Below are 17,056 nucleotides of genomic sequence, written 5' to 3'. Positions count from 1 at the left end.
CAGCGTCTCCCAAGATTAAACTATAGAGTGTATTCAAATGGGTCTTGAATTGGGTTGTTGCAAAAGCTGAAATCTAGCTCTGTGGTTTAACTCTCCATGGATCCTCACTCTCTCCTTTTGCTATAAAAATAGAAAGGCGCCTACTATTCCTCTGGCTGAGGCAATCCCTCACCCCAACGTCATTCAGTTATTTAGTTATTTTCCACATTTTCTTGATGCTGGAACTCAAGGTGATGTGCACATTTAAAAGTGATACTGGAAAAAGTTCATGTTACTAAAAACAAATGAAAGTTAAAATATAATAAAGTTGTCAGTAGAATTAAAAACAATTGAAAAGCATGCCAGTTATAAAGCAACGACAAATACAATATTTTCTGCATGCCCCCCCTCCCTCTTTCTCTCTCACACACAGGCTGCTCTCCCATGTCTTTTTTCCATGTAAGACTTAGTTTTGGGGGCAACAAAATCAGGGAATTGGCCCTCCACTAAAAATTCTGCCTGTCCCATGATATTTTCCTTCAGCCCCTACATTTCTAGTATTGCAGCAACTTAAGTGTGTAGCAAGTGTGAACTGGCTACACCATGTTATTTTCCTAGTGAATGAGGCTTGAATGATTTCTGATGTTTTCCTTTTCAGCAAAAGTTAAAAAAAAATGAAGACTGAAAGAAAAGTTCATTGTGGTGCCATAATTCTTATTTTGGGGAAGTAATACCCTCATTTTGATACCCCCTACCAGCTACCTCCCCATTTCCACCCCAGCTGTGCTATTCTTAAGTTTTTCCATCCAAGCTGTGCTGTTCTTAGGAGTTTTTTGCCCCCTATTCTCAGCCTCTTCCTATTTCACATTCTAGGCTTCCATTTAAAAAATTGCCTCATTCTTTCTCCTTCTGATGAAGTCTCCATTAGTGCTGAAAGGAGGAACTGCTGGATACACTTAGACCTACTGCATTTGTTGAATTTGGTTCTTTCTCTCTCTCTTCTGAATTCCAAAGTATGTTTTCGTAAAGGTTTTTGAAGTGTTTAGATTTTGATTGGTTTTGGAAAAATGGAAAGTTCTGTGCAAGTTTTTAAGGGGGATTGACTTGAATATATGCTAATGTTAAAAACAACAAGCCTCTGTAAGATTAGAAATTTTGTAAAGAAAAAAAAATTGGTGGCGCAGTGGTTAAATGCCTGTACTGCAGCCATTCACTCAAAACCACAAGGTTGCAAGTTCAAGACCAGCAAAAGGGCCCAAGCTCGACTCAGGCTTGCATCCTTCCGAGGTCGCTAAAATGAGTACCCAGATTGTTGGGGGCAAACTAGCTTACTTGTTAATTAGCTTACTTGCTGTTCACCGCTATGATCTTTGGAATAGCGGTATATAAATAAAACATATTATTATTATTATTATTATTATTATTATTATTCCATCTGGTCTAATGTTCAGTTTCCCAAAGGCCATTTGGATGCATCTTGCAAGCAGGGCACCGATCCAGTTCACACACTTCAACTTTAGGAAGAGCTTCCTGACAACAAGAGGTGTTCAGCAGTGGAGCATGCTGCCTCAGAGTGTGGTGGAGTCTCCTTTTTTTAGAGGTTTTTAAACAGAGGCTGGATGACTATCTGTTAAGACTGGTTTGATTGTTTTTCCTGCATGGCAGGGGGTTGGAGTGGATGGGCCTTGGGGTCTCTTCCAACTGTATGATTCTATGATGTAGTGATTCTACCTTTGTAGTTGTTTGTCCCAAGCATCTGTGTTTGAACACTGTTAATAGCAATGCATGGCCAGTATAATAATAATAATAATAATAATAATAATAATAAATATATTTATGTTTCCCTGCCTCTCCCGGTGGATCGAAGTGGGGTTACAGACTAAATAAAAGCACAAAGTGTTTACATAAAATTCAATTAAAAGCAGCTAAAAACAATAAAATATCCAACATCAGACAATAACAATAGCATCAACAAGCAAGGTAGGGATCGTACACAGACAGGGGCATGTCATTCATATCAGGAGGGTATTCATATCAGGTGGGGTATGCTCAGCTAAAAACTCTGTTTTAACTGCTTTTCTAAATGTTTCTAATGAGGTTGCTGAGTGGAGCTCCTCAGGAAGACTATTCCAAAGTCTCGGAGCCGTTGATGAGAATCCTCTTTGTGAAGTAGCAACAAATTTAAAGGTTGCTATTTCCAATAGGTTCTTAGCCCATGTTCTAAGAGTGTGGGGCAGATTATATAGGGAGATACGGTCCCGTAAGTAACTCGGGCCCAAGCCATTTAGGGCTTTATAGGTATTAACCAACACCTTGTACTGTGCCCAGAAGCAAATAGGGAGCCAGTGAAGATCTTTTAAGATAGGTGTAATATGGTTGAACCTTGATGAACCGGTGACGAATCTGGCTGCCATATTTTGCACTAACTGAAGCTTCTGAACTTGGTACAAGGGTAGCCCCATGTAAAGTGTATTACAGAAATCTAGACGAGAGGTTACCAGAGCGTGTACCACCGTTTCAAGGTCCCTTCAGTCTAGGTAGGGTCGCAGTTGGCGTATCAACCGAAGTTGATAGCAAGCACTTCTGGCCGTCACATCTACTTGAGATGTCAATTGCAGGGATGAGTCCAGAAGTACTCCTAAACTGCGAACTTTGTCCTTCAGGGGAAGTGTGACCCCGTCCAGGACAGGTTGGCAGATTTCCTTCCTTAGACCTGAGGAACCTATCACAAGTACTTCCATTTTCTTTGGATTCAGTCTGAGTTTGTTTTCCCTCATCCAGCCCGTTACTGACGCCAGGCACGCATTCAGAGGAGAGATGCCATCCTTAGTCCCTGTTTCAGTCAGAGATGTAGAGAAACATATTTGGGTGTCATCAACGTACTGATAACACTGCGCCTCATGTCTCCGGATGATCTCTCCCAGCGGTTTCATGTAAATGTTGAACAGCATGAGGAACAGAATAGCTCCTTGAGGGACACCAGATGTCAGTTCCCTCTTAGAGGAGCAAGTGTCCCCCAGCTTGACCATCTGGAATCTGCCTGAGAGGTAGGATCGGAACTACTGGAGCGCAGTGCCCCCGATACCCAGCTCCCTCAGGCGCTCCAGAAGGATACCGTGGTCAATGGTATTGAAAACAGCTGAGATGTCCAAGAGCACCAACAAGGCCACACTTCCCCTGTTGATGCCCAGATGGAGATCATCGACTAAGGCGACCATGGCAGTCTCAACTCCGTATCCCGCCCTGAAGCCGGATTGAAATGGGTCCAGATAATCAGTTTCATCCAAGACAGCTTGGAGCTGGAAGGCAACTGCTCTCTTGATCACCTTGCCCAGGAATGGCAACAGGGAGACCGGTCTATAATTATTTCTCACCAGGGGGTCCAGGGAGGGTTTTTTCCAGCAGTGGTTTAACCACTGCTAATTTCAATTTAGATGGAAATTTGCCCTCCCGGAAGGATACATTGATTATTAATCGTAACAATATAGTTACGGCATCTCCTCCCTGGGTGGTCAACCAAGAAGGGCAGGGATCGAGAGTGCATGTCATCTTCTTTACACATCCAAGGAGCTTGTTCACTTCATCGGTATTTATAAACTCAAAGTGATCCAGCTTAACAGAGTCCACGGAAGCTCTGGATACCTCTCCTATTGTTTCTGTTTTAATGCCGGCATCAAGATCAGCCCTCATCCGAGAGATTTTATCTGCAAAGAAGTTATTAAAGTCGACACAGCAGGGTTTTGTTGGTTCTAATATAGGGTTCAGGGCGGGCGGTAGCTGGGTCAACTCCCTCACCACCCTGAACAACTCTACCGGATGAGACTCAGCAGACACAATACGTGCAGCATAGAAAGAATTCTTTGCTGCACTTATTGCCACTCCATAGGACTTCAAAAGACTCTGATGGAGTGTCTTGTTGGATAGGCGCTGATGTCTCCACCAGCAGCGCTCTAGTCGTTGCGCGTATACCAGGCTTTCTTGTTAGGAGCGGGCCAGAAAGGACGCTCGGGAGCGATGCTGTCTATAGCCCTGGTAAGGTCGTTGTCCCAGGTATCTGTCAGGGCATCAACAGAATCGCCGTCAGATCCAACCATAAATCCCTCTAAGGCTTCTTGGAACCTTTTGGGTTCCATCTGCCTTCGAGAGCGGACCATTCTAATAGGTCCTCCACCTCCAGGGGGGAGTTGGGTGGTTGCCCTCAGTCGCACCTTGACTAGGAAATGCTCCATCCATGACAGAGCAGAGGTCCCCAGGACCTCTGCCCACGGACTTCCCTGATCCGTATTAAAGACCACATCGAGCATATTACCTACACAATGTGTCGGACCTGAGACAAATTGGGAGAGGCCCATGGCCGTCATGGAAGCCATGAAGTCCCGAGCTGCACATGTTAGTTCTTGAGAGCCGGCCTCGAAGGGAATGTTGAGGTCCCTCAGCACAAGAAGCCTGGAGGACTCCAACACCAGCTCCGAGACCAGCTGTGTCAACTCAGCCAGGGAGTCTGTTAGGCTACGGGGTGGACGGTAGACCAACAGGATCCCCAGACTCCAGTGTGTGTTGATTTACATTAAGCATCTAACATAGAGAGTTCCTGAAATCCTAAAGAACATTTGAAATTCTTAGCCCTAATTTCTTGTGACCCAGAGTGGTATAGTGGTTTGAGCATTGCATTAGGACTCTGAAGGCCAAGGATCATTGCCCAGCCATGGAAACCCAGTGGGTTATGTTGGACAAGTCACACTCTCTCAGCCTCAGAGGAAAGCAAAGGCAAGCCTACTCTGAACACATCTTGCCAAGAAAACCCTGTGATAGATATGTCTTAGGGTCAACAGAAGTTGATAATGATTTGAAACCACACATCAACCGTCGCATCTTGTGGTGAGCTAAGGCCAATAGAGAATGGGTAATTGGCTAAAATAATAGCAAGCAAGCAATTCCTCTTTCCTTATGACCAGACTCATGGCAGCAGTGCAGTGGTGCATAGAACAGGTGACTGCAATGGTAGGTGGAAGTGCGTAAGAAAGTATTTCCATAATCATTGATATAATTAGAGAACAAAACTTGTTCTTTACTCCCCTGCCTCCAGCAATCTCCTCTGAATAGCACAGATTTTTATGTTGTCCTAAAAGCTCCAAATAACAATTAATGTTTAACTCCTTGACTTGTTCTCATGCCAAACAAGGGTAGAAAGTGGTATTTTGTTAATTCTTTGAAGCATGCATAGAGTTCCAGTTTTGGCACAGTTCCCATCTCCTGTGTATTTGTTGCTAGCATCTGCATCTTTATCCCCTGATGTGCTCTTTTTGTATCCCAGAGGAGTTGTGCTTAGTCCTGTTGCTGACACATCACTAGCATTTGGCAGTTGTTTTTCAAACAGTATCCCTAAAAATAATACCATGTTTGTGTGTTTCTACATTAAGCGTAGGCTTAAGGTTTGTTCAGATTTGATTGACCTTCAAGCTTAAGGCCTGTTCATATAAGAATTGCTTGGTTGCACACATATAGCATACAATATGTTTGCAGATTGTCATATGTGATGGCCACTTATGTGCTGCTGCAAATACAGCTTTCTCTCTAGGAAATTGTTGTATTTGCTCTTGCTTTGGGTGATGTGACTTGGGCTCTCCCTTACATCAGAATATTGATCAAATGCTGATGGACAGCTGCTTGTATTAGATTCATAATGAACTTGAACCAAAGGTAGAATTTAACTGACTTCCAGTAGCATGATCAGAGAAGTTGGGGAAAGCAGGCATTCTTGAAAAACATAGATTGGCATCTTGAGAAATGCAGTTTGTTTGGAGGTGATTTCGGTAAGTTTCTGGCCTTTAAGGACAGCACAGAAAACCTGTGGTCCACGAGGTGTTGCTGAACTTATACCTCCCATCATGCCTGGCCATTGGGGTGGGCTGGCTAGGACTGATGGGAGTTGAAGTAGAGCAGATGTTCCCCACTTCTGCCTTAATGCTACAAGGGTAGGCTTAAAGAGTGCAGCCAGTCCTGGTCAAATCAAACCTGGACCCCATCTGCCACATTGCTACCTTTGCTATTCCTCACCATGATACCCAGAAGTGAAACAATGACATGATTCTTCCCTTTGTAAAGAGACAATATGTCTTTGCAGCCATGAAAATATCATTCTTAGGAACATGTATGTGCTGTTACTCTATTCTGATTCTTCTGGTCCTGACCTTTTCCTAAGTTCACACTCTGGTCACCTGTTGACCTTCAGTCTGAGTGGCTTCCAAAAGCTGCAAAGCAATTTCAAAACTGCTCTTTTTAAAGAAAGTGAGCCAACCGTCTCTTTGGATATAGCTGAGATGTGTACCACCCACTTGTATAACAAGTTGGATTGGCCTGTACTGTACTGATCTTGTTCTTTATTTCCCCATTATTTTTTATAATTGTACTCTCCTGATTATATCTGGCTGGATAAGAGAGGGCCTTCATGTCCTATCAGCCATCTAGTTGCATGGAAATGCTGTAAAGAATTACTGGCATAGATGGCTTTTTCAATAATAAGTAATAGCTGCATGTGAAGTACAGAGGTCTCAGGATGTTGTTTATTTTCTTATGGAATTCCAAAGCCTGAGCATTTCAGAAATGCACTCCTGGAGAGATCTGGAGCCTGAGACACCTGGGAACAGGACTGGCCCTGACATTAAGTTGGGGCTGTGTCCTGCAGTGGAGCTTGAACACCCTTAGAGGACATTAAATTGTCAAGTTATTTAATACTTTATTTCCTACCTTGGTAATTTTTGGCTGGCCCTGTCTTGAGAAGGAATTACATATGGAAAAACTCTGGGTCCATTAAATTGTGGGGTGGTGGGAAGACTTAAGGCTTGCCAGATCTCCTTTGTTATTACTATAAGCATGAGATCCACCAAGATCTGCTAGTTTATAGCAAAAGATGTTAACATTTTGATTTTAAAAAAACAAATACGTAGACACAAAACCAACTGTAATCCTAGGAATTTGTTTTCAATACCAGAACTGAATTAAACTCAGACCTCTTTTATATGAAATCTATTCCTGGTTAACTATTGCAGTGGTATAATTTAGGAGGTTGTTCTTGCCCTTGTTAAACAATTAGGAGCAAGAAATTCTTGCAGATCTCTTTCAAATCAATCTATGATCCTGATCTACTTTCTGCGCACCCCTGCTTTAAACTATTGCTCTTCAGTTGGTGTGTCAGGACCCTCAAACTTGATGTAGGGCAGCCTTTTCCAAGTCATTTCTCTATAGCTCTGCTAGGCTACCACTCTCATCTCCACCAGCATGGTTGGGGATGATGAGAGCTATAATCCAAAATATCCAAAGAGCATCTGGTTGAAAAAGTCTAATTTTGGATTTTTCTTAATGTGTGTGTGTGGGGGGGGGGGGGGGTAGGGAGAGACTTCATGTAAAGAAGTACAGAGTGACCTTAGCTATAAAAGTTGGGCAGAAGAACGACTTGTGGTCATGGTAGTTTGGCACATTTTGTGTGTTTGTGCATAAGAATAGCTGCCTTCCCAGAATCTCTTTGTTTGCACAGGTCTTTAAGGTAAAAGAGCTGTGTCCTTCCATGGCTCTGATTACTCTAGGAGTACATTTTTTTAATTAATTAATTTATTTATTTATAACATAACAGGGGGTGCATAGTCGGTGGGTCGCATTTAGCTCTGCATCTGATCTCTGAAATTGACAGATCCCTACAAACTATAGGAAAAGAGATTCCGTCTCAACATTAGGAAGAACTTCCTGACAGTAAGAGCTTTTCGACAGTGGAATATGCTCCCTCAGAGTGTCTCCTTCTTTGGAGATTTTAAAGCAGAGGTTGGATGGCCATTGGTCGGCAGTGCTTTGATTGTGTATTTGTGCATGGCAGGGGGCTGGACTGGATGGCCCTTGTGATCTCTTCCATCTCTATGATTCTATCCTGCTGTTTGTCATCATCTGTTTGGCAAAGGAGAGGAAGACATATATCACCAGGGAAAGAAGAGGGCACTGCTTTCTGGTGATCACAGAATGGTAATATCAGGATCACTGGGTGGCAGGGAAAGGGGAAGCCTCTCTCAGCTTCCACTGTCATCTTTTCAAGGAGAAACAGCAAGATCACTGAGGATCACTGGGGAATGGAAGAGGCCTTCACTTCTTTTACAGACACATATGCCATAATTCCTAGCTCTCAGAACACACAGAGAGAAAAATTTAAACCTCTCCATTGGTTTGTGCTTAGGTGTGAGCATGTCGGTTCTTCTCAGGATTTACCAACACTTAAGAAACACATTTGTAACTATTTTTAAAGCATTTTTGAATATGTTATCCATCCCTAACCTGGAGGTTTCCCAGTATTGGTCCCATTTCAAAATATGGATCTAACTTGTTCTGCCTGCACAGAACCCTTTGTATATTTAAGATCTAGTTCTACCAGCAATATGGTAAAAATGCTTCCCCACCAATACAAATACATGAAGTGCATATAGTGTTTATTTAAATTTTCAGACCACTCTTCCTCAAAGAAGCCATGGATAGTATTAGGCTAGAAAATATTAATTGGCCTTAGAGATCACCTATTAAGCATCCTTTAATTTGTTTAATTAAACCATTCATACCCTGTCTTGATAAGGAAACCCTGTGGTTCACCACAAGTCAGAAATGACTTGAAGGCACACAATGAGAACAACTCTGCCTTCCACCAGAAAGCTTCATGACTGAGCAGAGGGTTGAACTTGGGCTTCTCCTATCCTGTTTCAATGGACAATCTGTATAGTACTGTACATTGGATCTTGTGGAAGTCTCTTGTCTTCGAACTGGTTACTGTAGTGCTTCTTCTAAAGTTTCCATCTGCCCAGCCCAAAACTTTTTCCAGTAGATAGGAAACAAACAAGCAGGGGCCAATGAGCTTGAGCAGGCAGAATGCTGGGCGCAGGTTGATGTTCACATTCCAGCTTGGCATTGGTGAGCTTGCATGGCGATGTGTAGGGATGAGGAGAAAAGCACTGTTAGTACTTTGAGTGAGGTTCTTTTGTTCCACTTTTGGTTCAACATCAGTGAGATGTAAGCATGATGCAGGCAAAATTCATGCTTGTGGAATTTACATTGTTGTTACACTAGATCACCAACTGGAGCTTTGAACAAAAGAAGTGCACTTTTAATTACACAACTCTGATTCTAGGAATTTGTTATGAGTACAGTAACTGAAGAGAACTCACAACCCTTCTGCACACAAACACGTAATTTCAAGCTTTATTTTATTTAATTCCAAACTTTATTTAATTTCAGCAGTATAGTTTAAACTGGAGGGAGGGGTGTTGTTGCTGTTCTTGTTAAACAACTGGGATATCAAAAGCCCTTAGTAATTATTGCATATCATTCGGAGATGTATCAGTCAGTCCAGATCTACTTTCTGTGCACCCTAATGTGAACATCAGTAATTGACTTCACATAGTTGCTGTGAGATCAAAAAAACAGTATGTCACATGGTCTGTTGTATGACTTCTGGATTTGTGTCTGAATTGTGGCACATGACATTTTAGGCAACCTTTGGATGTATCTGTAAAAATAAATGGTTGAGGGTCTTTCAGCTAGCCAAACAGCCAGCAAACTGGATGCAAATTGCCTCTTCCTTTCCCCCCTTAACCTCATGTATCTGATTGGCCTATTTTCTTTCTTTGTCTTTTCCAAGTACCTTGTGTCTTTGCATGATGCTGTGATCAAGTGTTTAACACTGTTTTAGCACTTTTATGTTATTTCTCCCACTTTTGGCATTCTTAGGGATAGGGAGTTCTGAGACTGTGGGGGAGAGTATCCACTGGTTTTGTGAGTGACAAAGACTGACTAGTCAGGGTTGCTTAAATCTTGTTGTGGCTGCTGCAAACCAGAACAACAGATTCCCTCTGATTTTTATCCAGGGAGAAATGAGGGTGCAAGCTTGTTTTCTGCAGCTCCAGAGACTAGGACCTGGAACAATGGATGCAAGCTCCAGAAAAAGAGATTCCACCTCAACATTAGGAGGAACTTCCTGACAGTAAGGGCTGTTCGACAGTTGGACACAATCCCTCGGAGAGTGGTGGAGTCTCCTTCCTTAGAGGTCTTTAAACAGGCTGGATGGCCATCTGTCGGGGATGCTTTGGCTGAGATTTCCTGCATGGCAGGGGGTTGGACTGGATGGCCCTTGTGTTCTCTTCCAACTTATTATTCTATGATTCTATGCATATCTATCCAAAACTGTGTTGCCCTTGCAGTTCATGGCTGACTGCTTAACTGTGTGTGTGTGTGTGTGTGTTGTGTGCCTAAAATGAAATACAGTCATGCTGGTCCATGGGGCTAAAAAAGAGAAATCCACAGTTGGTAAATGCCTTTATTATGACCTACCTAGTATCTCACAAAAGTTAAAAAATATTGTTGATATTTGCTGGGATGGGTTTACTTTACTTGCTTGGGTGAACGTTTAAGTCTGAGAGTGCTGGCATGGTGCTTGGAGAGGTGCAGCCCACTGGTCAGGCATGGCTCTTGCCAATAGTGGCTCCTTAACTCTAGCCATGGAGACTCCTGCAGCTGAATCTAGGAGACAATTAGTGTTCCATCAATGGAGGAAATTGCCCTTTTTCCTTTGAAAGAAGTAGCTCTAATTGCTCCTGAAGGAGCCTGACAACTTGAAAATCTTTTTGAAGGTGGTATTCTTGACTGGTCTTCATTATAGTTCATACAAATGATTTTTAAAAGTATTGTTTAAAAAATACTCTATACTGTAAAATGCACTGATCTTGCACATATTTCTTTATGCTTAATGTAAAATGCACTGGAGAGAGAGCCAATATGGTATAGTGGTTTTTACCATTGGGCTATGATTCTAGAGACCAGGGTTTGGACCCTCACACAGCCATGGAAACCCACTGGGTAATCTTGGGGAAGTCACAGTCTCTCAGTTTCTGAGGAAGGTGATGGCAAACCTCCTCTGAACAAATCTTGTAAAAAAAAAAACCCTTTAGAGTTGCCATAAGTCAGAAATGACTAGACGCCATACAACAACAACAAAAAATGCACTGTACTCAAACATATTTCTACAAACATATTTCCATGTACACACACACACCCCAGCAATCTTTTTCTGAGTTTGAGGACTTTCCATGTAGCTCATTCTTTTGACAGCTGTTATGCAATTTCCTTTGGGGAAAGTAATTTAAGTACTTAAAACCTATTAAATTCTATTGTCTAGACTCTAGGCCATGTGGCTACCAATCCAGTTTTGGAATTGGAACTGTCTTAGTCACTTTTGGCTGATCTTCTTTGGAGAAGTGTGTGATCCTGTTACTTTTCTCTGAAATCTTGGACAGTTTGGTTTTTTTTATTGCTATTGACTGTGGTATCCAACTCTTGGTAGTTAGACTAGGAGATAATATACTCTGTTGGTATCTTTCCTAATTGATGGATCAGTTCCAGATGGTGTTGGTAGGTTATTGGTCTGCCTGTGGTATGTATCTTCTCCAAAGCACTATCATCACTCCTGTGGGTTTTTTTTTTGGGGGGGGGGGGGGGTTGACATCATTTAAAAATCTCTGGGAGAGATTATTTGGAGATTTGGAGAGAAGTGTCATCAGTATTTCTCCTTTTCATTAAATTCACATGAGGTGGTGAGATGTATTGAATAAGGTGCCTGGAAACAGTAATCAGCTCAGTGGGGTACCAGTAAAACCTGACACCTGCTTCAGAAAAGGCAGGGATTCTGTTGATTAGTGAAATAAAAGACCAAGGGTTTGGGGTACAACCCGGTAGATCGGGTTGCACCTCCCTGCAATATTGGGAGGCTTCTGTGGGAACACAATATTATTAGATCCAGTCTTGAGAGGTATTCATGGAACAAATCCCCATTAATTTGCCAGTGTTAGTTGGTGTTCCTGCAGTGATTTTTTTTGGAAAATGGTGACTCATATCCTGGTAATATTCTGATTCACTATGATGCACTGTATGAAGCACTACTTGTGAAGACCATTCAAAAATACATTGTGTTCTGAATAGCAGCCACTGGGATGTTGATAAGTAGGAATAGGAAGAAATATGTCTTAAAGGAGCCTAGATATGTGCCTCTCTGTTTCCAAGAACGATTCAGTGTGATGGACCTGATCTTTTAAAAACTTTCCTTAACAGTCAGGGATTCAAGTCTTCTTTGACTGGTTCCAAAAACATCTCGTTTTTTAAAAGATCTTCTTTGGAGCCCCATCTCTACTTTCAAAAGTTAAGTGGGCTACAATGAAGGGAACAGGGCTTTTGCTGTGGTAGTGGCTGTGCCTTTCATGCCAGAGACTCACACTTTGTTCCAAAGATGGAGAATATGTGGTCATCCTGTTGTGACTATATAGTACTTTTCCATCATTCTTTAGCATTGGTTCTGCTGGGGATGGCTGTTTGGAACTGCAGTCCAACAACAGATGAAGAGTTATTTGGTTCCCATCTCTGTCTTAATCCATTCATCTTGTGATTATTGTAAGGTACATTAAAGGTAAAGATATTCCTCGTTGACAAGGTTGTCAAGTTGTTTCTGACCATAGGGGGTGGTGCTCATCTCCGTTACTAAGCCAAAAAGCCAGCGTTGTCAGAGACTACTCTGTGATCATGTGGCCAGCATGATTGCACAGAATGCTGTTTACCTTCCACTTAAGAAGTGATACCTATTTTTCTACTTGCATTTGCATGCTTTCAAACTGTTGGTCCATTGCCAATACCTTATTGTTTATTTGCTGGTCAATGACCGAATAAACTTTATTACTTACTTACCTTATTGTTTATCTGGGCTATAAGGAATTTTTAGAGAATTGACTAATCAGTACTGCTGCTATTTATAATTATCAGCATATTGTGCATTTCTTTTTTTTTTTTAGTTTAGTATTGATGCTTGTTTTACTATAGTCATGACTTCTCCCCCCCCCCTTGTAACCTGCCTTGGGAACTATAGTGTGTAGAAGGGATGAAAATATTATGAACAACAAAAAATGAAAGAATACCCTTTTCTCCCTCCTCTTGCTCCAGGTTGGCACATTCTCTGCTTGCCCTCTTTGCATCGTCACTTGCTATCTCAGTGGTTTTTGCCATCATTCCCATCTGCCATAATGTGGTGGTGCTCGCGGTAGTCATGGCTGTGGCTGGGCTGGCCATGGGGTGCATCGACACACTCTCTAATATGCAGCTGGTGAAGATCTACCAGAAGGATTCGGCAGTCTTCCTACAGGTGAGACACATAGCTTTGTGAGGCTGGTCTCCAGTTTTGGATCTTTAGATCTTTCTCTGTCTTGCATTCTTGCTTTAGTGTTACATACTTTGACTGGACCTGGTAACCAGCTAACATACATGCTTGGCACCCTCCTTAAGGACGGAGGTGGAGGGTTTGAACTTGAGACCCAGACAAACTTCCCAGCTTTCTCGTCTTTTTGTTTAGTGGGTTCTTCCTATTGCATTGAGTCCTGGGGTTCCTTCTTTTCTGATTGTCCCTGAAGTCAGTGCAGTCAGTGGTTGGCAGTAGGGCACTTAATTGTGCACTATGGTCAGGACAAAGTATACACTTGTCAGTGACACGACAGTGACTTCATTTGTCAACTCTATGCTCTTGCATGAACTCTTTTTGCCTCATCCCCTAGGATCTTATTTCATTATTTTGAGGAATTATTCCTATTTTACATCTTGTCAGTGAAGTCACAGAGATAGTCTTTGGACACTTCTGTACAGAGCTTCTCCTGCTCCAAGGTTAGCCTTTCATTTGTAATCTACTTTAGGAATACTATTTTGACCAAAAAGTTAACAGGCAAACAAGCAGAAATGACTCTACAAAAAGGTACAGTGCAGTACCAGAGAATCCTTCCCATCCAGAATACCTTTGGTCAGCTGTGCTTGATTCAAATTCAGCCCCATTTTTCATGGATGCAAGCAAAGGGCAAGTCCATGTGCCTTGAGAATACTGGGACTGCAAGCACCAGTTAAGCGTACTTAGTCTGCACACATAACAAATCCTGGGCAGATGGTATTGTAATTCCCTCTTATTACATATATTTCCAGAGGTTGTTGGCATCATATGAGTCTGAATGATAGATGTTGATGTAACTATCTCATTATGAACACAATTGTTCGCTGTAACAGTGAATATCAGGACAGGTTTTATTGTTCTCTCATGTTATTGCTTTTCTTTGATACACTTTATGTCAATCTGGTAATTTTTGTAAAAGGTGGTATTATAAATACTTAGGCGCGTTACAGACCACCCAGAAGGGGCAGTCCCGTGCCGCTGCCGGTTGCCCTTGTGGAGCAAGAAGAAGCGCCAAAATGGCGCTTCTTCCTGGGCCCTGGAAGAGGTGCTGCAAGGCACGAGGCACGCACTTGCGGCACCACTTCCTGTGCGCGATGTCCAGATGCTGCACGTCCGTGACGTCAAAATGGCAACGCCCATCTGTATAGGGCGCTGCCATTTTGACGCACTCATTACGCGCAAGGGGCAAGGCACATCAGGAAGTTCCACCCCTAGCGCATAATGACGGTGCCTCAAGGGGCCCGTCTGTAACGCGCCTTAGTTCCAAGAGGATATCAGAGTTATATTCTAGGAGACTGCAAACTTTCTGATCACAGAGAGAGCATCTACACTGTAAAATTAGGCAGTGTGATGCTAATTTAACTGCCATGGCACCATCCTACAGAATCCTGGGATTTATAATTTTGTGAGGCACTAGCATTCTTTGGTAGAGAAGGCAAAAGACCTTGTATAAACTACAAACCCCAGGATTATATAGGATGGAGCTGCAGTACTTAAAGTGGTGCCAAGCTGCATTATTCCTACAGTGTAGATCAGGGGTAGGCAACCTGTGGCCTGCGGGCCGGATGCGGCCTGGCGAGGCCTTGGGACCGGCCCCAGCCCAGTCCTGCTGCCGATTGCCGCCGGGGCCTTTGGGGGGCAATTGTCTATAGAAGCCTCAGAAACATGCATTTATATTAACATTTTTGAAAAAAATCAGCAATTTTTTTTTGCGTGTCCTCCATTTTTTAAAAAAAGTGTCTTCCATTTGAAAATTTTGTCCTACATTTGTCCTGGTTTATTTATATATTTAATTTTTTAAACAATTATTTATTTATTTGGCTTCGGCCCCCCAGTTGTCTGAGGGACAACAACCCGGCCCCCGGCTCAAAAAGATTGCCTACCCCTGGTGTAGATGCACTCAGAGCAATAGTAATGGGGGAAAGCTTGATTCAAGAAAACTGCAGGACCATAATCCAGCCATTTGGAGTTAATTTATGAGGGTTCAAATCATTGTTACTTATGAAGGTTGAAATCATTGTGCTTGCCTCATGTGTAAACATGTATTGGATTCTAGGATTCTTGTGACATTTATCCGACCATACTTATCATCAGCGATGCCTGGCATCATTGTGTTGAGAGTAATTGACTGATTATCTCTTTCCTTCATGTAGGCTCTTCATTTCTTTGTGGGCTTTGGTGCCCTGCTGAGCCCTTTGATAGCTGACCCATTTCTGTCAGACACCAACTGCATCTTAACAAATGGCACAGCCAATGGCAGCAGCAACCTCCCTCACATCCGGAAATCCCTGGTCCCCAATCATCCTGGGAATTTCTCCAATTATGACCTGCCTACCAAAGGACTGGTGGTGACGCGAGTGTCCTACGCCTTCTGGATTATGGCTTTGATCAATGTAAGTTGTGCTATCTCCTTGGCTGCAGGTGAACACTTGCAGTATTTTGAAGAGAGTCCTTGGCTTGCGTATTCCCAGGCCCCCCATTAGAAGCTGGTTGTGTCCATGCAAATACCATGTTTCCAGTTCAGTTTTCAGACTTAAAATGTTTTGGTGTTCCACTGAACTGGCACTCCCAGTTTGTTGTCTCCATCTTTCTGTTTCTGCTTATGAAATGATGACACTGCTGAAGAATGAATGAACAGGACAGAACCTAGGATGGGCCTGCTTTGTTTTAATTGGTTTCGAAGACTGATATTCTATATTTAGATACTTAAGGAAGCTCACAGACGTTGGTAATGCAGAGCCGAGAGATAGTTTGGCTTTTTTTGTGGGAGGGAGGGATGAACTGGGGGCAGCTCTTTGTCTTTTAGCAGAATTATTACATGTAGAAAGAACAGGTTTGTCTGAACTGTTCATCAGGAAACAAATCAAACATGCCTATCACATCAACCTTCCTAAGGCAGTAAGCTATTTCAAGATCATTTCATCTCTGTTTTCTTCTTTGAAAATAATTTTATACACTACATACTACTTTGCAAAATAAAAGGCAGTGATGCTTCTTCCACTCTGCAAAAAACAACCCTTCTGAGTGTTTTTCCCGTTGCCCATTTACCTGTATAAATATTAACCAAATGAGGTGTCTCTCCACCAGTAACAAACAAAAATCATAGCAGGTGGACTCTTGCTGCAGAGGATTGCTGGAGACAGCAAAACTCTAGGCGCCTATAAAGATGTATGCTTCTGTGCCAGGAAAGCTGTGATGTTTTGTTCTCTGGGTAATATTTCTCACCTGGGATAGTCAGGTGATCACTGACCTACATCATTGCTTAGCACACTCCCTGAATAATCTTTTCCTCTTTAGGAATATTCTAGATAGCAATGAAGAAAGAGGCTGGAACTAGAAGGGCCGCACTGGGTTAAAGGAGGGAAAGGCTGACATTGTTTGGTCTTTTAAATTGCTTAAAACCAGTTTTCTTCCATCCTAGTACTCTCCAGATATGTTAGACTACAATTTCTATTGTCCGCATCCAGCACAGACATTGCAATACTCTTCGAATGTCTCAGGTATAACTCCCATCAGTGGCCATGCTGGGAGATGATAGAAGTTGTAGCCCACAATTTGAGGGAACCAGATACAGCAGACTGGTTAGTACATTCAGTTAGTCCTGCAGACACTCATCATAGTATATCCTTGTAGCTGTGTACCAAAAGAAAATAATAAAAAAATTCAGCCAGTTTTCATTTCTATCAGGAGCAGCTCTTTCGTAAAACCAATGGACCTTAATTGCACACCCATGATCAAGCCATTGCTAAATACTTTACATTACAACCAGTATAGTTCACAACAATATTGCTAGCAATGTAA

At 42.4% G+C, this 17,056-nt stretch overlaps 1 protein-coding gene across 1 annotated transcript in view; it reads left to right on the top strand.

Annotated features, from left to right (window-relative positions):
- The window catches only part of MFSD4A (major facilitator superfamily domain containing 4A), a 66,127-nt gene that overhangs the window by 16,293 nt on the left and 32,778 nt on the right, over window positions 1–17,056 (top strand). The window contains exons 2-3 of the mRNA XM_042462426.1: window positions 12,988–13,186; window positions 15,409–15,648. Coding sequence (XP_042318360.1) covers window positions 12,988–13,186; window positions 15,409–15,648 — 439 coding nt within the window. The remainder of the gene's footprint in view (window positions 1–12,987; window positions 13,187–15,408; window positions 15,649–17,056) is intronic.

The sequence above is a fragment of the Sceloporus undulatus genome, chromosome 4, assembly GCF_019175285.1.
Source record: "Sceloporus undulatus isolate JIND9_A2432 ecotype Alabama chromosome 4, SceUnd_v1.1, whole genome shotgun sequence".
Taxonomy (NCBI): Eukaryota; Metazoa; Chordata; class Lepidosauria; order Squamata; family Phrynosomatidae; genus Sceloporus; species Sceloporus undulatus.
This window is presented reverse-complemented; position numbering and strand designations above follow the sequence as displayed.